We start from the raw sequence: 27,402 nt of genomic DNA on the forward strand, positions 1-27,402 counted from the left end.
TGTTAGCATAACGGGGGTTACGATTTTGTCTTGGTGGCCTACCGGCCATTTCCTACAATTTAAACACTTCTAAAAATTTGATGTGCATAGCAATGAGATTGAATAAATAAGTTATGCTGGAACAACTGAAATAATTAAATAAACATATCTTTATTAATTTTTGAATATCAAGGAACAACTTGAATGGAAACAAATAGTATTGAATGAAAAAAAATTGTATTGAATGACATAGCAACTATGATAAAATAACTACTAATAATAAAGAAAGGTCACTAAGGCAGCCTAGTCATCTATCTCTCCGTCGCCAACTGCTGCTATATGCTCATCTATCTGTATCGGTTCTTCCTCTTCCGGTTCCTCCTCTGGCTCTTCCTCTTGCAGTATCTCCACCATATGGGTGAGCTGCACGTTCTCTTCTGTGAGCTGTGCCACATGTGCCTTAATTCCCTGTATCTTCGCCTCAGCCACGTCCATCTTGTCGTTCCAATGCTGCTGATACTGCAGATGATACTGTTTCTTCTGCTTGAGTTGGTCCTTTAGAGCTTCCACCTGTTGGGTCAGACTTTGGTTTACATACGCGAGGCTGTTCATGGCCTCACACGAATTTTTCAGTCTTCTCTTACCCTTGGCATTTTGCTGTTTCTCTTCCTCCAGTTCCTTCCGATAACGCTCCATATCCTCTCGTAACTTTCCATGTTGATACTTTCCCTGTTCTATGACATCTCTTAGGTCCATGTTATCATCTCTAACTAGCTCGCCCTGATAGATCGACTGGTTAAGGCGGACCTGAACCTCCTCTTTCTCAGCGGCTAAGGTTTCGATTTCACTCCTCCTCTCACTCAATCTGGCTCTAAGTCGCTGGATCTGATGGCACTGATAGTAAAGGGCAAGCTCCTTCAGACGAATGGCAGCTTGGGCACGGGTGTGGGGTCGCATGAGAGTAGATGGAGCCATTTCCTGAAATCAAAAATGGAAATGCTCAGAATTGGAAAGAGACAACATATAACAAGGGACAATATACAATATATATGAAATTTTCGAAATTTATATAAATATATTTTTTTCCCAAAAATGAAAATTTTGAAATTAGACATATGGGTTCGAAGCCTATGTCGAGAGGATTTCAGAACAATTGATGGAATCGAATTTGGAATTTCCTACGAGAAGTTATATGGTCTACAAATATTTCCTAAAACGACAAAAACAACGTTTCGGAGGCATAAACGGAGGAATTTCGTGATTTTCACTTTTTGGGCCGTTTCGGAGGGGATAGCATCGGCCTTTCTCAAAAATCCCACCGATTTTTTTTTTTTTGTAAAAATTTTCTCATTTTCGTCAACTGGATTATGAACCTGGCGGCTCTGATATCACTTAAATGTCACGCCCCGAAACTTGGGATTGACACTGGCGTTGTTTAACAATCACACAATCGAAACAACAAGCCTTTTGTAGCACAGTATAAACCGAACCAGTTTATATATCATAATTTAAACGTAACAACAACTGTCTTTCCAAAAACGAAATCCAAACGAAATAGTGATCAATGCGGAAGCATCTTACAATTCATTAATTCAGAAAATTCGCAATAAAATCTATTACTAATCTTGTGAATCACCAGCCCCAAAATTGTTCGGACTCTTCATCCTCAACCTCTTCTTCGGACTTATCTGGGAGGGGAGAGTAAGGGGGTGAGTATTTTGGGAATACTCAGTAAATAGTGGATATTGAACACAACATAACAATTTTATAACATTTTCGAAACATACATATAAATACAACATACTTTTCATAAACATAACATCGTATCCGTAACATAACAACACTGCGATTTTTCACCTTTAATGGTTTAGTGACGTCATTCCCTAAGTTTTAATCCTCTAAGGGGGCGAGGCCATAAAACGGTTCTATCTCACCGTTAAGGTCATATGTTGGAATTTCACCCATTTTCAGGGAATCCTCATAGTGTCAACACATACACATATCAAATTTCGTAAAAACGTATAGACGGGAGACGGAGCTTGACCGAATTTTTTAAACCAAAAACAGAAAATTTAAGTTGCATAAAACGAAAATTTAAGATTTAAAACAGCCCACTTACCGTATAATTGATGCTAAAGACGTGGATGCTCGGCTCGGAAATAGGGTCACTTCTCGTTCTTGCTCGGACGGCGCTTCGACTTGGTTTCTTAAACGATTTTTGGGCAGAGTTTGGCGAGGGAGTTGCTGAAATTTTTCGGACCTTTCAGCTCTGAATTTTCGAGAATTTGGGTGAGTGGAGAAGTGGGAGTGATGGAATATTTATAGGTGAAGGGAGGGGAGCCAAATTTGGTACTCAAATCATACCAAAAATCATGCCAAATCTCATAGATTGACTCCAATATTCCTTGCTATTTTTCGAAAATTCAGCTACTAAAGTTGTGTGATTCATTCTTGATCTCATTACCCTCCACAATTTCGAAAATATGGTGGCTAGGATAGGATTTCTTTCTTTGTATACAAGTTTGATGATTATTTCCAATTTACCTTGTATGCTTCCCTGTATCCATGCCTCATCACATCTAGGCATATTTCTAGGAGGATTTTCGAAATCCTAAGCAAAATTATGTCTAAATTCTTAAGTCTTGCACAAATCTTCCATTATCTTGTATTATTCCCCATAAATTTCGAAATTTACATTCACAAATCTAGATTTTATTGTCTTGATAATAAAGATTCTCATTCAACCAAATTTTCATATCTTATTCTAGTACAAGGATCCAAGGTCCTAATTTCTTTGCGAATAATTAATTATATGGGGAAAATCCGGTTTTTACATAAGTGATGTAAGCCTCATTTTCTATATCCTACAAAATATTGAGATAAAATATGAATAAGCTAAATAGAGATTTTATCACGGAAATAATTTATTATGGATAATTTTGTCCATAAGATAATTATACAGATGAAGTCAATTTTTGGATTATTTGTTTGAGAAATTGAGGCATTTTCTCTTCTCCCATTTCTCTCTTTCTTCCTTTGCCGGCTACTACTATCGTTTCAAGACAAGAAAGAGCCATCCATGTCTGACACCTACTGTACAGACTGTAAGCGAAATACAGAGGTGGTGTTTGATCACGCCGCAGGGGACACCGTCTGCTCCGAATGCGGCCTTGTCCTCGAATCCCGCTCCATCGACGAGTCATCCGAGTGGCGCACCTTTGCGGATGAGTCCGGCGATCACGATCCCAATCGTGTCGGTGGACCAGTTAACCCCTTCTTGGCTGACGCTGCTCTTTCGACCGTTATTTCTCGGAGTGCTAATGGTTCCAATGCAGATTCATCTCTGGCCCGCTTGCAGAATCGGGGTGGGGATCCAGACCGGGCTATTGTCCTGGCCTTCAAGACTATTTCTAGCATGGCTGATAGGTGGGTTTAATCTTGTTTTTTGTGTCGTTGAAGATTTTAAGAACCAGCACCCTTTTGTTAGGATGGTACTTGTCGGTTAGGACTCCGAGGGGGATAAAAATTGGTGCTTTAATGCGATCTTGTTCCTGGGAGGTCGATATTTGCTGTGATGTGAAATTGGAGTTTATCTCTTTTTTCCCCACATGGTTAGGATTGTTTGGGGGTGAGTCGTTGAGGGTTTTGGTTGTATGTTGAAATTTTTTATGGTGTCATATGAAATTTTGATTCTTGCCTCTTAGCTGTTCATGTTTGGCCGTCTGTGCGTTTTTTGGATTAACTGGTTTGCTTTATTTTTCCATTGGATCTTTTTTTTTTCCTTAAATGGTTCTTCTAAATCATTTTTATTGGTACTGGAAACTGACGCTGGTGATTAAAATGTGAGATGAGGCCATGGGTATCGAAATTCTAGAAGATAAAAACATGTGGTTGAAGTATTTTGATTGTTTGATTCATTTACACGACAAAAACAATGAAGTTAAAAAAATGAGGAATTATTTATTAGTTTACTGGTGGAAATCAATATTTTCATATCTTAACAGGATGCAAAAATTTGATGGGCACGTAGTTAATCCCCAGCTATTCATTGCTTTTATTCTGGTCGCAGTATTAGTGTGTTAGAATCTTAGTTGGTGTCTTGGTTTGCTATGTGGTGCTTTTATGCACGTATAACACAGGGACAAAGATCTCACAGCCCTAAACTTCTGCCAAACATTGAAGGTATCGTGCTGGAAAAATTATTAGATAGATAAACAAGTGCCTTTTAGTTATGAGCATTCTGAAATTAACTTGAACTCTATTGATGACATGATATCTAGATTTTCATATGGGTGATACAAAGTGCGCTAGAGTTTTTGTTATTTTATGGGTGATAGATAGTGGGCTGGAGTTTTTGTTATTTAAAAAGAAGGATATGATGCATTTATGGTTAATTTAGATTTAGTTTATTTTCATCAATCGTGGGATAAATTGATAGGATTTCTTATGAACACTTTTAATACTAGATGTTTTTCCTCTGTTCAGGTTGAGTCTTGTAACGACAATTAAGGTATGCTCGTTGCTTCGATTTTGTTGTGTCAAATTTTACGTAAAAATAGCTATTATTTGTTTGTCATACTTCATGCATATCTCTTTAGTTTCCCTTTTAAGCTGCTATTATTTTCTGTACTGTTCTGGAGATAACAAAAAGTCACTATAATACGTTCAAGGTTTTAAACTCTCTGGCATTAGTCAAGACTTTGTTTTCTTGTGAGAGAACTTCTCAAATTATAAAGGCTGATAATATATGTACTGAAAATGATTTTTTCAATGCTTGACATGTCAACATGTTTACAATCTTTTTAAATTTTCACACCATGTGGCACCACATCCCAACCGGAATTTTTGAACTGAAAAAATGAATCGCCCATTGTGATCATACCTGATCAATGTAGCATGGATACTCTTAATGTTTTTTTGCTTTTGAAATATCGGACACAGATATGGATATGACACGCTGTTACGTGTGTCGAATACGGCACAATCCGTGTCATTGACTTTTTGTAGGTTTGACCAGTTGGATACGTTTTGGACATGGTTCAGATACGCCATGGACACGGCGGGGATACATTTCGGCAAAAAAATTTGAATATATATATATCTCTACTATATGTATATACACATATAAATTTATATATATTTTAACAATTGTCATATCTTTATCGTATCATGTCTTATATTTTCAAAATTTGTCATTACATTTCGGCAAAAAAATTTGAATATATATATCTCTACTATATGTATATATACACATAAATTTATATATATTTTTAACAATTGTCGTATCCTTGTCTTATCATGTCTTATATTTTCAAAATTTGTCATATCGTCTTATCCGTATAATATTCGATATGATACCCGTATCCGTATCCATGCAACATAGTAACTGATCAAAAGGTTCTTCTAGAATTTATTTGTGAGCGTGAAAAATGATCTAAACTGGATTTCTTATTTTTAATTTTCTCAAAACAACTTGAGTATATAATGAAGCTTATTGGACGAACTAACAAATGAACGAACTTACTTTACTAAAATTCTAAAATAAAAACTGAATTCTCTCAATCGAGGAATCGGTTGTGACATAATTTCCGAAAAAGAACAGACTAGGAAAATAACTCGAAGTAAAATTTGAGTTTATTGCATCTCGGAACCAATAATTTATCTTAAATTTTGAAAATACAAATCATAAGTTTTCTTAGTTCTGACCAACGTGCTACTTTTTTTAAGAAACAATACTACAAAAAGCGAACAAGAGGTCCACATAAGACGAAATGAGATCCATACACAAAATAGATAAACATAATATCAGACCTCAATTCATATACAAATATGAGATCGAGAACGATTTAAACTTTACAATCCTCGAACTCAAGCATGAAACCTTTTCTCAGCATTCCTCAATAGAGCCTTCTTGATCTTCAAAGATCCTCCTATTCTTCCCCATCCACATGGACCAACTCAAATTCAATAAAAAAAATTCCCCTCTCCAAATCCTGTCCAATATCCACCTCGAATAAATCCCATGTTGATCTCAGAGACACCAAATCAAGCCGAACTCCGCCAAAGCTTTAAACCAAAAACAACTTGAAAAAAACAATGGACGATCAAATAGTCTAGATTCTCCTCCTCTTGCTGACATAGTACACACCAATTTGGACAAAGAACAAGTAGGGAACTTTTTTTACATCACAGACGACGGTAATTTCCCAAGCACTGTAATCCTTGAGAAAACTTGCACCTTGGATGCAATAAGCGCTTTTCAAATTGCTTGATAAAGAGAAAAAGAAGGATAACTAGAATCTGAAAAGAAAGATTCGAAAAAAGATTTCACTAAAAACTGTCCTGCAGAATCCCAAACCCACTCCCTCATCTGCACCCTCGATCAATTTGACCCTCTCTAAAGACTCGATCAAAGAACCTAATCAATTACCTCATCATCCTTGAGATCCCGCCAAAAATAAAATTCCAAGAAAGTTTAGAAGGGTTGGATGAAAAATTGAATTGTGCAAATTAAGAAATATGATGATCATGGGCGTCGAAATTTGGAACAAAGACGGGTAAAGTTCCTCAAAAGAGTAATTCCCCCACCATCTATCTTCCCAAAACCTAATCTTGTCTCCCCCTCGACCAACGTGCTACTTCTAATTTCACCTAGCTTATTTGATTTATTCCAGTCAAATTACGTCTAGCCCTTACTTCTGACTTCTTGAATACTCTCTTGTAGAGCTCCCAATTAGTCCTAATTTCTTGCCTTATCTGAAGACTAAAATAGTATTAGCGAAATAATCCAAACTGAACAAAACAATGATACTTATATTGTCATGATTACCAAACATGTTATTTCACAAGTAATTACATAAGTATTCATTTTGATCTTTATTTTTGGTAGGGTGTAATCGAAAATCCTCATTTATTCGCCCTGATTGCACTTATGTATTTACTTTATCTTGTCCCATACAAGTCAACAATAGATAGAATTGGTCCACCATCCCAAGTCCAGAACAAGGATCCGGGCTCCAAATATTAATGTCACATTCTTGTTTCAGTTTACATAGGTGCCACAATATTTATAATTTTAAAATAATTCAAAATACAAGGAATGTTTCAAAATTCTCTTAAATTTTTTAAGAAACTCTCTGCGGATCAAAGTTCTTTTAACTGTTCAGTGTTCATCATAAAATAAACCTTTTTTAAAATTTCTACAGCCATGACCTAAAAGTTGTTTGCTTAAAAATATTTTTAAAGAATGACCTCAACGGTAGCAATTGCTCACCTTTAACTTACTTATTACCGACTACGAACCTTCGGATTCTACCCACATGTAGGTCACGTGTTACTTTTTCGTGTCGGACTTTCTCAATTCAGATAATGATTAGCTCTTACAGCTTTTTAATTATTTCTTAATGAAATAGCCCCTTAGCCGGGTGCTAACTTTGTGATATCACTGACATGTAGAAATTCTGGGTTCTGACGTGATATAGTGGCGCATAAAAATTTTCTCATATTCCCGACCGTTTCTCATAGTCTAGTTAGCTTGGTCAACGCTTGAAATTTGTAAGCCCTTCCATGCCTTCTCTATTGTGCTTTTCTTTGAAGGACCGGGCTAGTGAACTATACAAAAGGTTGGAGGATCAGAAATGTACAAGAGGAAGAAATTTGGAGGCTTTAGTGGCTGGCTGCATTTATATTGCTTGTCGGCAGGAAGGCAAGCCACGCACAGTAAAAGGTGTCCCCCTTAATCGTGATAATTGTATTTTACTGTAATGTAGTTTGTGAAGTCCTCTGAATCTATTCTCAACTAGAAATTTGCTCAATGGTTGCTGGAGGAGCTACAAAGAAAGAAATCGGAAGAGCCAAAGAATTTATTGTGAAACAGCTAAAGGTTGAGATGGGTGAATCAATGGAGATGGGCACCATACATGCAGGGGACTATCTGGTAAGTGTGTCTCATATTTAAATTAGGTCACGACAAAAGCAGTTTGATCCATACTTGTCAATTCCAAGCCTTTCCTCTGTGCTTTCTTGTCATGAAAATCCTTCTTGTTTTGAGGGTTATCTCACTTCTCCACGCCTTCCTGTGTTGCAGAGGCGCTTTTGTTCAAATCTTGGTATGAGTAACGAAGAGGTCAAAGCTGTTCAAGAAACTGTCCAGAAGTCAGGGGACTATGATATAAGGCATACTCTACTCTTCTTGGAACCTTTATGATATTTTCGGGGAAATAGTCTTGTTTTATGTTGTATTCTAGGTAGTCGCCTGGCCTTCCTCTTACATGGCAGTCTGCTTGCAATGAACCTGAAACCTTTGAATCCCCCAACCTAAGTTCTTATAACTTTACAGCTCAAAAACATTTCGTAAACATGTCACTTGTGTTTAGCTGTGTTATGTTCTGAAACGGCGATTAATGGACAAAATGTATTATATCTTGAATTACTTGGAGATCATAAGATGATGATCACTTGATTTGGTGTTGATAATTGATAATATTCTTCACACAAGATAAAGTATGGTGCAAAATTTTTGTTTCATTCGGTGTATGGTTCTCTCAACGCACAATTGGTGCTACCACGTTAGGAAAGGAGATTAATGTTTTTAATTTTCTCAACCGGATCAAATGCCTTGTGTTTATTCATCTTAGTTTTGTAGCTATCCCTAGGCAAGTTAGGAAAACTTTGCTTTTGCCAAAAGCATGATTACGATTCATCCTTTGTTGTACCTAAATGTAAGATCTGCTTGAAAATGGATTACATGCAATTTTTAGTTATATATCTCACTAATGATGATGAAATGCCGCACGAGATTGTGTATGTGTTTTGCCCAATCGATAGGAAACTGCTCAGTTTAGTTGCATTACCTGTTCATGACTCAAAAGATCTATGCCAACAGTATGCTTCTTATCTTTCAGGAGGAGCCCTATTTCGATTGCTGCTGCGATCATTTTTATGATAACCCAGCTCTCAGATTCAAAAAAACCCTTGAGAGGTCCAAACATTTACCATCTTTTTGTTCCATCCATTTAAATTTTATGGTAATTGATGTTGCACATTACTAATACTAACCGACTGGTCTATCTTGTCTTCTCTATTTACTTTCTTATTTATCTGCTGGAGGCCCTTGAAAGGATCTATTACATGTGCGATGGTGAAAAGTTTTGTTTCTAACCATCGTGCAATATTTCTTGGAGGATTGATATCTCCATTTGTGCTGGATGGACTGGTTTCAACTCCGTGGATTTAACATATTTAATTTAAGTGTATATTGGTAGTTTAAGGTGTTTTTTGACGCTATCAAAGGTTATATTTTTTGTATTTTTGTTGATTGAACTTTGAAATGGCGTTTTTGCAGATATATCAATCGCTACTACCGTTGCAGAAGGGACGATAAAAAACTCTTACAGGGATCTGTACCCCCATGCAGCCAAGATAATACCAGAGTGGTATGCAAAGGAAAGGGATGTTAAGAACCTTTCCATTCCTAAGGCCTAACTGACTGGGTCTTGATTGTGATAATTTGTATTGGATAGGGTATTGTTAAGTTTATCTAGGTTGGAAGACACATACATTTTTACACAATTTTAAATTTGTGTTCAAATTTTTTTACCTTTTGAGTTTTGATGTTGAATCTACTAAAATCCAAAAGACTCGATGACAGAATTTCTTAGATGATATTGGGGAATGATAATCTTGTGGTCAAACTCAAATAATTTAACAGTAAAACATTATCTTGAAAGCAGTTTGACTGTAAGTACACCTTCCTAGGTTGGATGCAAGTTTCGACACATGATATTTGAATTCATGAGAGGTTGAATCTTAAATACATGGAAGAAAAACGTCAGTATTCCGGAGAGTTCTGGGTCGGTATTTTCGGAGGAAGATTGGTTAGATGATGTTGGGAACAATCTTGTGTCATGTTACACTGTTTTGATGTGCTCTCGAGATTGCACAGTAAAATCGGTGGATGTGGTGATTTAGGACATGTAGAGCATAATGATATAATGTTTAATTTTTATGCAGCACTCTATTTTACCACGAGTTCAAGGAAGAACTGGAGTGGTGGTGGTTGGACTTCAAGACCCTAATGTGAACCATTTGAGGCAGGAGCTAATAGCTAAGAATACGATTGCCTATCATAATTCGTAAATTTTCCAAAATTGTTCTTCGTTTGTATTTTCTGTTGGGATAGCCACATATTGCGTTACATGTATCAAAACCACAAGTTTGAAGATGAAGTAATAGGAAAAAAAAAATTAAGCATGAGCACCCACACATTATCACCTAGTAATCTGAGAAATGAAATCATCAAATTTCTGACCGTCCTCCATTGATTCATTAGTGCAACTCTCAACACCTGAGCAGTTCTTCTCATCTCATCTTCTTCTTCTGATTCCATTAATTTCTTTACCACATTTTTAATTCTCTCAGCTTTAACCATTTCCTAATTTTTCCCCATTTCCCCACCGTTAATCCAATCTTCAGAACTTCTGTCAAGAATAAAGCATTAAGCGGTTGATCCGAATGAATTGGCCAAGCTGCAACAGGAACCCCCATAGCAATACTCTCAAAGCAAGAATTCCACCCACTGACTCATGAATCCACCTATGGATGTATGCGCAAGAATCTCCATTTGAGGAACCCAATCTCGCAACACCAGTCCATTTACTTTCACTTTTTCTTCAAACCCTTTCGGCAGGCCAATCTTTCTAGCTTCACCGGCGAAGATATCGGCTGTGTCTGCTTCACCCAAACAAACTTTTGTTAGCCCTGATCGACCCCCATTGCAAGCTCAATAGCTTCTTCGTCAGAAAATGAAGCAGTTCTGAAACACATATACATATATCACTGATCTTGAGCTTGTTTATCCAGCCAATCCAAGCACTTATGGCTTCGATAGATTTTGGAGAAATGGATGGCCTAATAGCCCCTTGTTTCTTTCTCCCACTGATCTCTTGCCTAGATATCAGATCGATGTACATACCATCAATCAATGTGCATGAATTATGTATGTCCCCAGCCCTTTCTTTGAAAAGTTCAGACTTCGAAACTATGAATTGAAGGGGTCCTTCTGGGATAAACTCCTTGACATAAGGCACGTTTTTAAGTTCTCGCTCTACTTCTAATGGTTTCCGGTCACTTCCCAAAGTATAAAGAATAAGTTGAAAGCTGAGATGCAATTGAACGCGTAAAACTCCGCGTTTGGAATCAAAACGGCATCCCTGGATCACCTAATCATCAACCTGTCATATACTATCACTACCCTTGTTGTTTTCAACGACATCTCCTGTGGCAGCTCGGATACCTGCTTGTGTATGTTCATGGTGGCGTAGGCTGCCGACCATAGATGGAGTGCTAATTTGTCCGGTGAGTTAGGATCAGGATCAACAGCAGCGATTGGTGGCGTTGGGAGATAATGGAAGTGGATTTGGTGGACGGTATTAGGTTTTGTTGGCGGAGCCTTGAAAGTGAACTGGGAGGCCAAAGGAAGTTATGTGAGCTGAAACAGCTGGTTAAGATGGCTTTACACTGGTAGTGGCACCATTGTCCCTCTTGTTAGAGTAAGTTCCCAGCAAGCTAACTTGTGACTCATTCTTTTATTGACTCTAACGTTTATTGACTCTAACGTAAAACAAATTTATTTTATTAATATTTTACGATTTAATCAATTTTGTCATTATGCTTTATCTGTATACTCATGCAGACTGTATAGATAAAGTTCTTAAATATACAATAAGTACCATGAGGTTTGCCTCTCAGCGTAAGATCATGAAACTCATTAGGAAATATACCATATATTCCAAACATGTTCCTAGTTGAATCAGACGTCTAAAATAAGGATAAAAGTCGCTTGAGCTTGAGACTAGGAACTGTGATATAAACGTCATGTTTCATTGGCAAGGGCATGGAGATTTCCATTCATACAGATAAGTGATCATATGATGATACATTGAACAACCCTCCCTCAGACTGTCCAAGTGGTTCTCACTCATCGAATGAAATAGTCTTTTGACCCAGGACAATGTATGGGCTATACGTACTAGCATGAACTTTGATCTGTTTACCGACTCCGTTGAGGGTCATCAGGTGGCAAGGTTGGTTGTAGTTTCGAAATACGTAGGAGAAAATGCATTGTAGTCAGAGATTCACCATTTTCCTACGGATGAAGATATCATATATGATCTGACGAGTTAATAGTACAAGGAGTATCTGACCATAGCAATAAATGTGCTTTAGGGAAATGTTTTTTTCCTAATTGGACATAACATGCCACTATTAGTACTCAAAGATAAATCACATCATTATCGAATTCATATGCAACTCTCGATATACAAATGTTTGCAGATTTGATTGGATATATGTGTTGAAAAGACCGTACTGTACGCTAACCATGACTTAAAATTCTTCCAGGCACTATCAATGATATCTGGGAGACCATATCATGATCCAATGGGTGCAATCAGAAATGAGTTCTAACATTCTTGATCAATGATTTGATGAAAAGAATGAGACTAATTATGGTAAGCCTGAACAAGAAAGGATTACATTAGGGGTGGGCACAAGAAAGGATTTGATCGGTTTTTTTCGGTTTTCGGACTCCATGTTCCCATTGAGAAAGTCAAAATTCAAGAAGTTGAATTTGGCGACTTATAGTTTGATAGAGATCAAACATGATGCTTATAAAGAAGTTTATAAACTGATTCCATATGATGGAAGAAATTGAAGTTAGCTTAATTGCTAATTAAGGAAGGACAATGAAACTGTCTGTTTTGGTGGAGGAGTTCACTAAACTGACAATTGTCCAATATGGTAAGTGAAAATTTCGATTTTTCAAAATTTTCATTTTTCATTTTATGAATACTTGTATCCTTGATACATCGACATTTTCAGATTGTCGATCGAGGTTATAATGGGTTCGGAATCATTTATTTAGTAAATTTAGAATTTAATAATTAAATGATAGCATTATTAGTAGTGACTACTAATGTGTAAAAATTCCCATAAATATTCTAGAGGAGTCTAAAATTAAATTAACTAATGAGTTAATTATATAAATTAAATAATAGTTATTTGGTATTAATATATCATGTATTATCAAAAGTTGATAAAAAATGATAAAGGTGAATTGTTAACCAGTCGAGTCCTTTCTAGTTGGCATATGTATATTGATTATAGAAAATTGAATGATGCAACTAAAAAAATCATTTTCCTTTACTATTTTTGGATCAAATTTTAGAAAGAGTGACACATAATCCCTACTACTGTTTTCTCGATGGATATTCTTGTTATTATCAAATTCCCATTACAATTGAAGATCAAGAAAAAACCACATTTACATGTCTTTTAAGTACATTTGCATTTATAATGATGTCATTTGGTTTAGGCATTGCCCCAACAACATTTTATTGAAAATTTGGGAATTTCATGGATGATTTGATTTTTTTTTGGGAATATATTTGATAATTTTCTTGAAAATTTGGAAAAAAAATTAAAAAAGATGTGTGGAAAAATGTCTTATTTTAATTTTAGAAAAATGTCATTACATTTTTACTTCTGAAATTGTTTTGGGACATGTTTTTGTCATCTCATGGAATTGAAGTTGATGAAGCAAAAATTGATGTCATGACTAATGTACCTCCATCAAAGACCATTAAAGAAATTTGCTCATTTTTAGGACATGCTGGATTTTATAGGAGGTTTGTAAAGAAATTTAGCTTAATCTCTAAACCCATTTGTAACTTCTTAACAAACATTGCATTTGAGTGAACTCAAGGATGTCATAATCCTTTTGATAAAATCATTAGACATTTAATATCGATTGGTATTTATAATTTGAAATCATGTGTGATGCAAGTAATTTTGCAATCGATGCAGTGGGTTAAAGAATGAACAGCAAGTATTATGTAATATATTATTCAAGTATAACATTAAACAATGCTCAAATGAATTATTCCATTACTGAAAAAGAACTACTTGTTGTAATATTTGCATTAGATAAGTTTCGTTCTTATTTAAGTGCATTAGATTGATTTTGTTGTTCCAAGAATTAGATATTTCCATCAAAGAAAAAAAATGAACCTAGAATGTTGTAGCTAATCACTTATCCAAATTAGTAACATGATCATCTTGTGAAATCACATCAATCAATGACAATTTTCTTGATGAACAATTATTTCTATTGCTACAACACCTTGGTTAGCTGACATAGTCAATTTTCTTGTAACAAGAAAAATGTCACCGCAATGAAATTCTCAAGATAAAAAAAAATATTTGAATAAGGTAAAAATCTTTTATTGGATGATCCATATTTGTTCAAGTATTGTACACATAAAATTTTTATGTGTTTTATACCCGAGAGGTAAGTAATGTCATTAAATTTTGTCATTTAGAAGCAAGTGGATGGAATTTTTCTTCAAAAAAAACAACTGCAAACTATTATATTGTGAATTTTATTGGCTCATTTTATTTAAATACACTCACGAAATCGACAAGATCTGGGAAAATTATCAAAAATTGATTGTGATTTCAAAAAGAAACATGATACCTTTGAATGATATCATTGAAATTGAAATATCTGACTGTTGGAGAATTGATTTTATCGGAAATTTTCCACCGTCGTTTGGATACTTGTTTATTTTAGTTGCAGTTGATTATGTTTTCAAATGGGTAAAGACAATTCCATATCGAACAAATGATCACAAAATAATTATCAAATTTTTGAAAGAAAACATTTTAGTATATTTGGAATTTATCGAGTCATGTAAGTGATGGAGAAACTCACTTTGTTAATAAATCATTTGCTTCATTAAAAAAAATATGGTATTTACTCACAAAGTTACTAGTATCTGTCATCCTCAAACAAATAGATAAGTTGAACTAGTCAACATTGAGATAAGAAAAGAGTAGGTCTCTTGTGAGACGGTCTCATGAATCTTTATCTGTGAGACAGGTCAACCATACCGATATTCAAAATAAAAAGTAACACTCTTAGCATAAAAATTAATAATTTTTCATAGATGAACCAAATAAAAGAACCGTCTATCAAAATACGACTCGTGAGGCCGTCACACACAAGTTTTTGCCTAAAGAAAATTTTGGAAAAAGAACTGTTTACTCAAATAAAAAATATTGGTCTTTACGACTTCATGATGCACTTTGGGAATATCAAACAACTTATAAAATATAATTGAATATGTTTCTCTATATATTGATTTATAGAAAACATTGTCATTTGCCTGTGGATTAAGAACATAAAGCTTATTGGGCAATCAAAACTTTGAATTTAAGCACGAATGATACCAACAAATTTGGCAAATTGCAACTTATTAAACTTGATATGCTCAGAAATGACGCGTACGTATGAGAATTCAAAGATTTATGAAGCAAAAATCAAATAATTTCATGATAAAACAATCCTTATAAAATTATTTCAGATTTGTCAAAAGGTTTTTCTTTATAATTCCCGACTTCACATTTTCTTTGAAAATTACGATTGAGGTGGACATGACCATATGTCGTAAAAAAATGTGTACCCTATGGAGGTTTGGATATTGAAAATCTAAGAAATTGTGTTGTTTTTAAAGTAGATGGACAAAGACTTGAACTTTTTATAGAAAATGAGATTTTTCAATATGAATTTATTCAACTTTCTGATCCTTTATTTTTTGTGTTGTATTTAATTCTTTTTTGAAGTTTCCTTAATATTTTTTATTTTCCTGGTTAATTGGCAGATAACAATACTCTGTGGAATTTACAGTCCATTGAATCAGTTTCTCACAATAATTGATACGAAAATAAAACAAAACAGAAAACACTTCTTTCTTTTTAAAATGAATGAAATTATCTAAAAATTTGTAAATATTTTCCTTCTAGTTATAAACATGTTTTGAAAAAATTTATGAAAGAATATGTGAAAGATTGAGAATGATTATGCAAAAAATAATTTCATAAGATATTCCTCATGTAATTGAAGTCAAGGTCTGATTAAGAGGAGAAGTTCAATAACATTACTAATTCGGTATATGTCTGGATTAGGAAAAAGCCCCTATGCTAAAAATCAAAGCGCAAAAAAGTTAGAAGTTTATCATAAGTGTGCCAGATGGAGTTCTGACAAACAATGCAAATTTTTGAAATTTTTTTCCTAAAACAAAGAAGGTAAGTCTGATTTTATTAAGAATGAGCTGAGTAAGTAGTCTTTAGATGACCTCTTGTTGACTCTTGAGACACATTATACTGGACATGTTCATATTGAAATTTCTATTTGTGGAAATAATTCCAAGACAAAAGTCATAGTAATAGTCTTGGTAATCTAACTAAAAAAAACAATGTTTGCCAATTTATAAGAAAATTGGATGAGAAGCATATCATCGACTCATAGAAGGCATTGAAACCGTTTCTAGACGTAAAATGAGAGGAAAATTGTGAGCCACAATCATATCATTATATATATATATATATATGTTTGTATGTATGTATGTATGTATGTATGTGTGTCATTATTATAATTTTACTATTTATTATGTTCTTAGTTGGGACTTATAATTTTGTCATTATAACATCTTATCACCCCATAAAATATCTCTTAATTCTCTTCATTTTTGCAGACCAAAAAGAAAGTAAAAACATGGATGGATCATTTACAAAAACATTGAAAGTATTTGTGTATTTTGTGGGTCTAGTCCTAGAAAAAAATTCAGTGTTTGTGGAAGAAGCAGATAATCTTGGTAAGTTATTAATTGAGAGAAAAATCCACTTAGTATATGTAATGCCCGAAAATCCTAACAAACCAACCACATGCATGCATGAAAATTAATTAAAATTTATTTAAATAAGTGTTTTAAAAGTATGTAGGTATTGGTATGATTTAATGATTATTTAACCAAATCTTATGAATTTGAACTTTCTGCAATTGAATACGCGACGTAGGGCTAAGGTGAGAGAATCGAGGACGATTTTGATAAGATGTCTATTTTTAGAAGTTTAAGATTTTGAAACTCGAGAGTTAGTGATCTCAAATAGGAAATTAGGGAATTTATAGTTAGCAAAGAACGAACTTAATCGGTAATGAACTTGTGCTATAAAATGAGAAGTTTCGGGTTTCAGTACCCGAAACCAGTGACACCAAATATTTTTAATTGTCATTTGGATTTCTAATGGATTGATTATTGATTTAATTAACTCTTTAATGGTCCTAGATTAATAGTGATTAATTAAAAGAATTATAGGACCTTTAATTTAACCTAAAAGCCCAACTAGCTAGCAACTAAATTAAAACCCTAGTCATCTTCACACACGTCTCCCTTACTTGCAGCACACACAAATCACGCATAAAAAGCCTAGGTGGCCGAGAAGCACATTAGCCAAAGGGAAGAAAGATTTTCGTGCCCCGTTCGTATCTCGTCGCACCGTCACTCGTTATTTGTAAGCACAAACGATCAAGGAATGTTTTTAAACCTTTCTTATGCTCCATTCACTCCATATAATTGCATGTGTTCGATTGTTGTATGAAAATTCATGACGATGATGTTTTTAAATTTTATGCATGTGCATCTCATGTTCTCATAAAGAAATCATTACGTTTTTTAGAATTGTTGATGGAAGGATGCAAACCAAGGGATTCAAGCGTCGATCTAAACGTTTAAGAGTAGGTTTTGAAGGGACAAAAGCCAAAAAGTGGGTTGGGAAAGCTACACAGCCCATGCGTGCAGGCCTAGAGGGTGGATCGGGTTTGGGGAAACCTACGGCTAAGGGGGATGCATTGGGTCCTAGCCATGGTCTGGAGGGTTAGTTTAGGGTCCTAGGGAGTTCATGGTTGGGGTCAATCAGGGCTTGGATGGGCAAAAGTATCGCTGTGGCTGTGATTTTGGGTCAGCCAGCCCTTACCATCGTCTTGGGGCCGTTTTGGCGTGCGTGTGGTTCTAGGGGCTGGGGGACGGTGGTAAGGGCTAGACCAGGGGCTAGGGACATGCCTTACGGACCTGGTGAGGGTCTGGAGCGAGTCATGAGTCGAGCCAAGGACTGTAGCAGCCGTAGGAGTGTGCGAGTCCTTGCTGCGAGCAAGGAGCGAGTTTTTGGTGCAGCGCTGGTTCATGGAGTATAGGGCTTAGGGCATCTGGTATGAGTACAAAAGGTCCTGGTCATGGACTAAATTTGTGTCTAAGAAAGAGGTCTAGGGCCTGATTCGGAGTCGTTTTGAGCCGTGGTCTGTTCGGAGTCGTAAAATGTGCAAACGTATCAAAATAAAGACAAAACGGGCCTAGGTTAAATCTCTTATTCTTGTTTCGGTTTTTCCTTGGGTTCGGGAAGTTCCAGTAGCATAAATTGGATCTTGGAATGTTAATAAATGTCTGGTCTCAGGTTGGTTTGAGTCGGAAGGGTAGTTTGGTCATTGTTTGCCCGGAAACAAGTGTAAAAGAGCAGTTCAGTTAGCGAATATAGTCGTTTTTGAAACATATGTCCTAAGATGAAATTTCCAGCAAGATTATGTACATTTGTACTATTTTTAAAGTTTTAAAATCGAGACGTTACCATTAAGTCAATTCCGAGGTCATCCGGGTAAGTATATAGTTGAATCGTGTGCGGTCGGTTTGAAGAAAATTGAGGTTGTTTGCAACTTCCTAAAATAATTCCATATCATGTTAAATGTTATTTTTAGAATTTTTAAGTTATATGCATGATATATGCTATTTTTATAAGTTTTAATATATGTGCATGATTATGCTATTTTTAGTAGTCTCGACGTATAGGAAGGTTATAAGCCATTTTTCATGTGTTTTAAGAATATGTAAAGTTATGCATGTTTTTATGATACAATAAAGTAACCGAAAAATATTTTTGAAGAATGTGAATTGATCGTGATTTAAAAGTAGTAAGGAATCCGTTGAAAATGGGAACGGTGACCTTCCAATGAAAAGGGAGTGAACCGTCGAAAACGAGGGTGGGAATATCAATAATAATGGATCCGTTGAAGAAGTGAACGGTGAAGTTATTTTATGATAGTCAGAAAGATCGTCGAAGAAGTGGATGTTGAACCCAGCGGCCTAGTATTATGGTTTATAGATTGATCAATCGACTTAATGTTGTCACTATCGAGGATCAGACATCACCTGAAAATGTCATTTTTTTTATCATAGAAAAGTTCATATTTATGCATGATGTAGAAAATTTCATATTTTTTAAGGTTTCATGTTTGCATGAAAAATATATTTTTAATAAATGTATTTTTTTACACATGCTATTATATAATCATGTACTTGCTATATCAGGTTTGAGCATGCTTAGTCATGAGACTCACTAGGTTTGAATGGTTGCAGATGATGATAATATTGAGTTGTGAGGTGCGGACCATCGAGCCATCCAGAAAGCGCAGTGCATACCCGAGTACCTTGAAATCCTCATATGTTAAAGATTTTTAAAGATTTTATGGTTTATTGATTTCATTTCAGAATGATAAGATACTAGAATTTATTGAGTTTAAATTTTAGACTTTTTTTGCTCTATTTTTTTTTATTCTGCATGAACGAGTCTGGATAGTATGAAATTCATTTATTTTATTATTTATGCTAGTTCAATTATGCTAAATTAATTACGCATGTTTTAGGAATTAAGAATATTGTTTTTTTTAAAAAAAAAAACTAGTGTAAATTAAATAAATTTAAAAGTTAGGGTCGTTTCAGTATATGGTGGATGTAATATTGAGTTAATGAGATATGTTTCAAGAGAAGCTTATCTTATATATTATTCCTACATCTTTAGCTGAAGGTTCACATGTGTAACGATTGATAAATAATTGAGAGTTTCATTTATGCATGACAAAATCACCAAAATGATTGAAAATTATGATATTTTATTGCATTACCAGGTGGTTTCGGTACTTTAGAAGAAATTTTTCACAATATTTATTAGACAGAAATTAATATCCATAATAAACATGTGACTTTGTTGAATATAAAAAATTATTATGATAGTTTGTTAACATTTCTTGATAAAGATGTGGAGCGTAATTTCATTTTACAAAATTCACGACTGATTCTTATACCTACTTTGACGACCAACCAGTTAATTGATGATTTGCAATCTTTTGTTCATTATCTTGATCCGATTATCACAAAGATCAATTGGTTGCAATCTATCAGTAAGAAAAAAAAAGATGAATCATTGATGAAGTCGTTTATTATCTTCAATAAAAATTCCAGGTGATATCAGTTTAATCATGAACTTTCTATTTTAGTTGTTTAAATATTAGGGACAATGTCATATTAAAGTTGGAAGGAGAATACTAAAAAAAAAAAAAATTAATTTTTTAAATAAAATCCATCTTGATAGTTTTTGCAAATTTTCATACATTGCAGTTTTGAAAGGTTTAAATTATAAAATGTGTTAATCTATTTGGATATGTTTAAATTTATATAAACAATTAGAAAATGTGTTATTCATTATAAAAATACAATTTATAAAATCTTTTCGAGTGATTAAAATTTTGATAAGATAAATTATTAAAGTATATGGACAAAGATATACCTTATAAAAGTGTCTCAAATTTTAAACTCATATATATTTTGTGAGTGAGTTGAGAGGATTGAGAAAAAAAAACTTTCGAGCTTTTATTGATAATGAGAGAGATTATATATTGTTTAGATCTTGAGTTCTTATTTTGAAAACATTAATATATCTTTAAAAAAAATATGTCAAAGTTCAATGTTATTTTGAAGATATATGTTATAACTCATTTGTCTCTCTCATTAAAGAATAGAAAAATGAAAAAAAAAAAGAGAGAAAAAGATATTGTACAAATTGAATAAATATGTGGTCAAAGAGCGTAAACTCAGTTTGATTTTGTTAAAAAAAAACTCAAAGGAAGATCAGAAAAAAATTAGAATGACTAGATTTTTGAACTAATAGATTTCATATCTTTTGATTAATTTTGCTCGTTTGTCTGTATTTCGTAAACCATTTTCTTTATTATTGATATGTATTCCAGCTCCATGAGAGAAAACATTCCCATCGAAATATTTATTAACCTATGAGGATATGGAGTTCAAACTCTTATTAGAAATTTCTGAATGTCATGTATATTTAATTATCTGAAAATATGCTTTGAATTGATCAACTCATTTTATTTCATAAGTGATAATTATAGTGATTTTGATATAAATCTAACATTCATTAAATTAAATTTAAACACCCGGAAAATTTTATTGCATGTTTGTTTAAATCAATCAGAGTATTTTGTTTTGTTATTAATTCTTAAATTGTTACGGGCTAGCAATAAGCTGGTTTTGGTATGATTAATTTAAACATTTATATATATTAAATGTTTGTAAAATATTTTATAGGTAAAAGTGTATTTAATATTTAAGTTTTGTAAGTTTTACAATAATTTGTATAAAATAATATATTTGTTGTATAATTGTATTATTTTGTTATTTTTACATGTTCGGTAAAATAAGAATAACTTTGGCTAGAAAAATGAGAATAAGATGATTTTTAAACCTGTATAAAGTTGATTGCAATGTACACAATATTGATGAAAATCATGAGATAAAATTCTTCTCGCGATTGAGGCCAAATTGAGCCCTAATTTAAAATGGTACCAATGAAATTACAGTTTTATCATGCTTGGATATTTTGACCATATTTGTCAAAATACTTAGTAAAAAAATATATGAAAATTTACCACAATTTGGAAAACGCAATTATGAACAATATTTATTTTATGTGGAAGAATCAAATGTATTGAAAAAATTATCAAATATGTACTGCAAAATGTAATAAATGTTTAGATCATTCATGAAGAAAAATTGCATCAAAATTATATGTATAAAATTAATATTTTCTTTTCTTTTGTATCTCAAAATTGGCCTATAAATAGGAATGGATTGTGATGAATGAAAGAATCCCTTATTCTATGAAATAAACTTCGAGTTCATAATTTTTCTCTTTATTTTGCCAAAATTTCTTCACTAAAATACAATTATTATGCTAAGTATATATCCCAAATTTTCATTTCCATCACGACTAACTAAGCTTCCGAATTCGAGATGAAATGGTAAAGCTATTGGTATGATAATAAAGTAATATTATTTAATCTTTATTTATTATTTATGTTATATTTAGTTTCTTTTATTTAACCATTTTTGTACACTATTTATGTATAAATGTTTTGATTTATTGATGCTATATGTTATACTAAACTCTTAGTACACTTAAATATTAGTTTGATATTACCAACAATTTAAAGTGGTTATCTTGATTTACTATATATGAATATTATCATAATATTTAATTCTTGGTACCACTTAAATGTATATTAGGTATTATCAACCATTTAAAGTGATTACATTGATTTTGTGTTTACAAATATATAGCTCAATAAATACTTGACAATATTTATAATTTTTGGTGTGTATAATATATGAAGAAGAGAATAAAATATAACAATAATATAAATAATAGTTATTTACTATATTGGAACCATTTTATCAAGTATATTCCAATTATGTTAGTTTATTATAACTTTATTTAAATACCAAGAGTGAATCTTTTGATCTCGACTATTTATTTTAAAATTTTGAACATATAAAATCATCATCCAAGGCTAAAATAATTAAAATATTTAAAAAAACTGAAAGATATCATAATGGACTTGTAATTACCTTAGCCTTCATGTGAATACAACATTCAGACTCACTAAATTATACTATTTGTGAAGAACCTGCTCTTGAGAGTGCAACAATCAAAGTTGTGGAACTTCATCAGATAGTTCCTCCAATATTCGTGCGGCTGAGGCTCAACAACTGCTAAAGTCTCGAACATTTCTAGATTTTCGATTTGTTGCAAATCACTCTCACATCCTTAGTTGTTTGAGTCATTGTCATCAAACCAAACTGGATCGATCATTGTTTGAGTATCTCGTTTTACTTCAAAATCTTGACGACCCTCGAAAATTGATGTTATGCTCTATTTTGCACGACGCCTAGAAGTGATCATCTTTTCTATGGATTCCTCAGTTGATGCCATGAATTTGTTCGACACCTCTTCAATTCGAGTAAAATTTTCTCCCTCGTATTAATATGCTAATGACTGGTTTGAAAAATTAAGATATTAGATTTCTGGCAGATATCGGTGGTTCCAATCCTGCGATGAAGGTTCTCAATACCAATTGTAGTCGAAATCTGCCATATCATATTACAAGTGTGTACATCATCACCACCTCGAAAAAATATCGGACTACCCATAGCCAAAGCTCCATCGACTACCCATTTTTGGGTCCATGAATCCAAACCATTAGAAAAAGCAAATAAGAGAATAATTAAAGAAAATGTTATACTAAAAGATTATTGCCAAATTGTTGAATCTCTCACATGTCTCGTATAATGACTCTTTATGTTGTTGAGAAAAACTTATGAATACTTTTTGATGGAATATCTCAAAGTTTTGTACAAGAAAGATTCTTTCAAAAAGATAGTATAAACTGATATATTATGCACGAAAAAAATACAACAAGTAGGAAAATAATCAACTAAAAGTAAAATTTACCAATTTCAATCCCCGAAAACGGTGTCAAAAACTTAGCTTTTCTAATACAATAATTTAGAACAATTAAATTTCTCTTATTTTCTCGATATTACCGAAATGCACGATTCAATTTAAAATATAGTGTGAGTATCGTCACACATAGATTGATTTATGACAAATTTATCTCAAGCCAAATTCTTTAGTTAACTACAAAGATAAATAAACTAATTTATAAACTAAATTAAAAGTAATTTCAACAAACACAATATAAATAACTTAAATCAAATTAATAAAAAAAAAACTGTTAAGATTTCGGTTTATCTATCCCTGAACATTCTCTAATGATTAAATTTCAATTCATAAGCCATTATTTTTTTTACGAGATTCTCTAATCTATCAATATACTCTGTCGAGTTATATTAATCTAATCGACAAAATGCAGCAACCAAGTATCCTTGCATTATTTAACAGTTGCAATCGCATTAACGCTTGATGAAATCCTCTAGCTTTCGATTTATTGTACTATAACTATCAACATGTACCGAAATTCATATGTCTATGCAAGTTATAGATCCATGAATTATGTTATCATATCATGTTATAAAATCTCATTCCGTTCTTAATTATAATATATAAAATAACTTAATCGAACTTGAGCATTCCCCAAAGAAGCAATAAACACAATAGAATAATAAAGAATGCTCAAAAATAAAATTCAATCTACAACTAGAAATCAAAACATAGATGTTTGGGGGATAAGATTTTCTAAATCCTAACTAAAAGAAAAGAGAAGTAGAAAAACGCTTGTTTTTCGGTTGAGTTATCTTGTTTTTCCCTCTTGTGCCTCTTTCGTTGTGGTGGCTCTTTTGCCTATGTAATCTTCCCATTTGTATATTAGGGCTGCTCATATTATATATACAAATTTTGAGTCCATAAAAGCCAGGAAATCGGAGCATATTTTCTTTCCTTATCGCATCGCGCTGGGGCTGTCAGAAAATAACACCCATCATGATATGTTTTGTCTCGGGCATCGATTTTTCTTCCGAGCATGCTGGGGCGATATTGCTTGATTGTCCTAGCGTGCTGTCTTTTTTGTCTCATCCTTTGTTTCTTACTTCATACGTGCTAGGTCGATAAAAAATCACCGTCCTAGCACGCCATACTCTGTCCAGCTTTTTCACTTTTCATGCGTCCGTGTGGGCCGGTACAAAAATCACTGCCCTAGCAGGATATGCTCTGTTCTAAGGTACAAATTTTCACCTTTCTTCATCGCTTTTCACCTACAAATCAACCACACACATGAGGAGTGATCATATGCATAAACTAACAACAAAATTGCTGAAATGTGAACTCAACACATAAACTTGGAAAAAAATAGACTAAAAACAACACTATAAACTATGTAAAAATTATGATGAGAAATCGAAGATGATTGTAATTGAAAAGTCTGCTACTCATTTTTCTTTAAATATACTAGAATTTTTTTTCATTGTTATATGATTTCGGCCAAATATACATGCATATATATATATATATATATATATATATATATATATATATATATATATAAACCAACCGACCTATTATTTGAAAGTCCAAAAAAACGCAGTGCAAAACATAAAATCGTAAACCGTCGAACCAAACTTAAAACTAGCACTCAAAATAGCAAAAACACTTAAATCCTCTGAAAACCTCTTGAAAGTATAAAAGTCATAAATTCTTTAAAGTAATCTTAAATCATAATAATGCGGAAAAACTAGCAAAGGTCCTCGAGTTATGTATATCATCAGTCCAGCTAGTTCAAATATCAAGTCCTCCATCATCATCAAAATTATTCTCACCTGCATCATTCACACCTAGTGAGTTCATTGACTCAGCAAACCTTAACCATGATAACAAGTAATACATATACATTCGCAACCAACAATGAAAGATACTTTTAATAAAATAGCTTTTCATGAACATGCATAAACTTTAAACATTTTTCCATTCATCATATCTTTTTTTACTTTCATCATATACATATACATTTCTCTTTTATTGAATTCAAATCATTAATTGTGACTTTCATTTCAGATTTTGGTTGATGGATCCATCTACGTATAACCATAGTACCAGACAGCGGGGACATCAGCGACAGTCTCACTCGTCAACCGAGCATTAGCCTTACATATCATCATATACTTTCGTATTAGTCACAATCAAGTCACTTTCTTCAACCTTTCATTATATTAATTACTTATGAAAATTTATGCATATATATCATTTTTCCTTTAAACTAGGCATGCAACATATCTTTAAGAATTATCGTTTTTAATCATAAAATCCCAAAAAGTTTCAAAATAAACATTTTAACATTCATTACAGCATTCAGGGCACTAACATGGACGAACATTTTTCAGGTGTAAAATGACCATTTTGGCCCTAAAACCCCAACTTTCTCAAATTACCCTTAGACCTTAAAACGACGACCCAAATTGATCCAAACATAACATAACACCTTAAAATACACCCATAAGCATTCCTTAGATGCTAACTTAAGCTCCTCGACTAATTTCCCAATTCGTTTTAAAACTTGAACCTACGTCTTGATTTTAACCCGAATCGACTCAAAACTCAACCAAACTTGAACCATAGCATATCAAAACAAAACCATACCCTAGGCAACAAAAATCAAGCCAATTAAAACCCATAGAACAAGCCTAGAAAGCTACTGAATTTTCTGCCCTTAATCAAACGGAACCCTAGCCTCCCAACCTTGCCCCCTTCGGCCCTTGCCCTTAACCAACAAGACCAGCCCCTATGAAACCTTCCTAGGACCATAACCGAGCCCTTGACAAGCTACTGGACCAGTCCTAACAAGCTATGCCCTTACATCCCTCAAGCCCGTCGAATAGAAGCCTCGCGTGACCCATATTCACGCCTCGAGCCCCTCTCCTCGCAGCAGGTATGGTACCAGCCATTTAAGACCATGCCTCAGCCCTTTTATGACCCATGAGCACGTCCTTACAACATCTAGGTGTAACGCCCCAGATTCGGCGACTGTCCTCACTGTATCAAGACGGGTCTTTCCAGCGTGCTTATGTCCTCACTCACACGCACCCTAGGAAACTTCTCAGGAGGTCACCCATCCCAAAATTGCCCCAAGTCAAGCACGCTTAACTTTGGAGTTCTTATGTGACGAGCTACCGAAAAGAAGATGCACCTTCGTGATATGAGTAGTACCAATCAAATCTTTTAAGTCCTCTTCAACTGTACAGTCCATTACATTGAACAGTCTCGGAATCCCTCTCATTCCCGTGTGGGTCGGTTCATTCATGTTCCCTCCACCTAGAAGCCTGCCAGGAGCCGCTTATTGTCCGTGCAACTGATGGCACCGGCGATCACCCCCCGCCCTCTTCGCCCCAGGCCTCACATGCCCACCAGCTTCCGCTTGGTTCGTTCCCGAACCACACCGTACTAAGAGAGCTCGGCTCTAATACCACTTGTAACGCCCCAAATTTGACGATTGTCCTCACTGTATCAAGACGAGTCTTTCCAGCGTGCTTAAGTCCTCACTCACACGCACCCTGGGAAACTTCCCAGGAGGTCATCCATCCCAAAATTTCCCCAAGTCAAGCACGCTTAACTTTGGAGTTCTTATGTGATGAGCTACCGAAAAGAAGATGCACCTTCGTGATATGAGTAGTACCAATCAAATCTTTTTTTAAGCCCTCTTCAACTGTACAGTCCATTACATTGAACAGTCTCGAAATCCCTCTCATTCCCGTGTGGGTCAGTTCATTCATGTTCCCTCCACCTAGAAGCCTTCCAGGAGCCGCTCATTGTCCGTGCAACTGATGGCACCGGTGATCACCCCCCGCCCTCTTCGGCCCCGGGCCTCACATGCCCACCAGCTTCTGCTTGGTTCGTCCTCGA

The 27,402-nt window shown here is 34.1% G+C and overlaps 1 protein-coding gene and 1 pseudogene across 1 annotated transcript; one reads left to right on the top strand and one right to left on the bottom strand.

The window, feature by feature from the left end:
• Positions 1–2,957: 2,957 nt before the first annotated feature.
• LOC140813337 (transcription initiation factor IIB-2-like) lies at positions 2,958–9,576 on the top strand. The gene is made up of 7 exons (XM_073171838.1): positions 2,958–3,405; positions 4,465–4,489; positions 7,576–7,705; positions 7,782–7,915; positions 8,066–8,154; positions 8,883–8,959; positions 9,323–9,576. The coding sequence occupies exons 1-7, from the start codon at positions 3,059–3,061 to the stop codon at positions 9,460–9,462; spliced, it is 942 nt and encodes a 313-aa protein (XP_073027939.1). The 5' UTR covers positions 2,958–3,058; the 3' UTR covers positions 9,463–9,576.
• Positions 9,577–10,029: 453 nt separating this feature from the next.
• Positions 10,030–11,512, bottom strand: LOC140812905 (zeatin O-glucosyltransferase-like; annotated as a pseudogene).
• Positions 11,513–27,402: the final 15,890 nt, after the last annotated feature.

This window comes from Primulina eburnea, chromosome 14, assembly GCF_022965805.1.
Source record: "Primulina eburnea isolate SZY01 chromosome 14, ASM2296580v1, whole genome shotgun sequence".
NCBI classification, from domain to species: domain Eukaryota; kingdom Viridiplantae; phylum Streptophyta; class Magnoliopsida; order Lamiales; family Gesneriaceae; genus Primulina; species Primulina eburnea.

What these genes read in the sequence shown, in the direction of transcription:
- LOC140813337 (XM_073171838.1), top strand. Translation starts at nt 3,059, where the DNA reads ATGTCTGACACCTACTGTACAGACTGTAAGCGAAATACAGAGGTGGTG. An exon ending in ATTTCTAGCATGGCTGATAG is followed by an intron (nt 3,406 to 4,464) that starts GTGGGTTTAATC and finishes TCCTCTGTTCAG; the next exon opens with GTTGAGTCTTGTAACGACAA. An exon ending in GTCTTGTAACGACAATTAAG is followed by an intron (nt 4,490 to 7,575) that starts GTATGCTCGTTG and finishes TTTTCTTTGAAG; the next exon opens with GACCGGGCTAGTGAACTATA.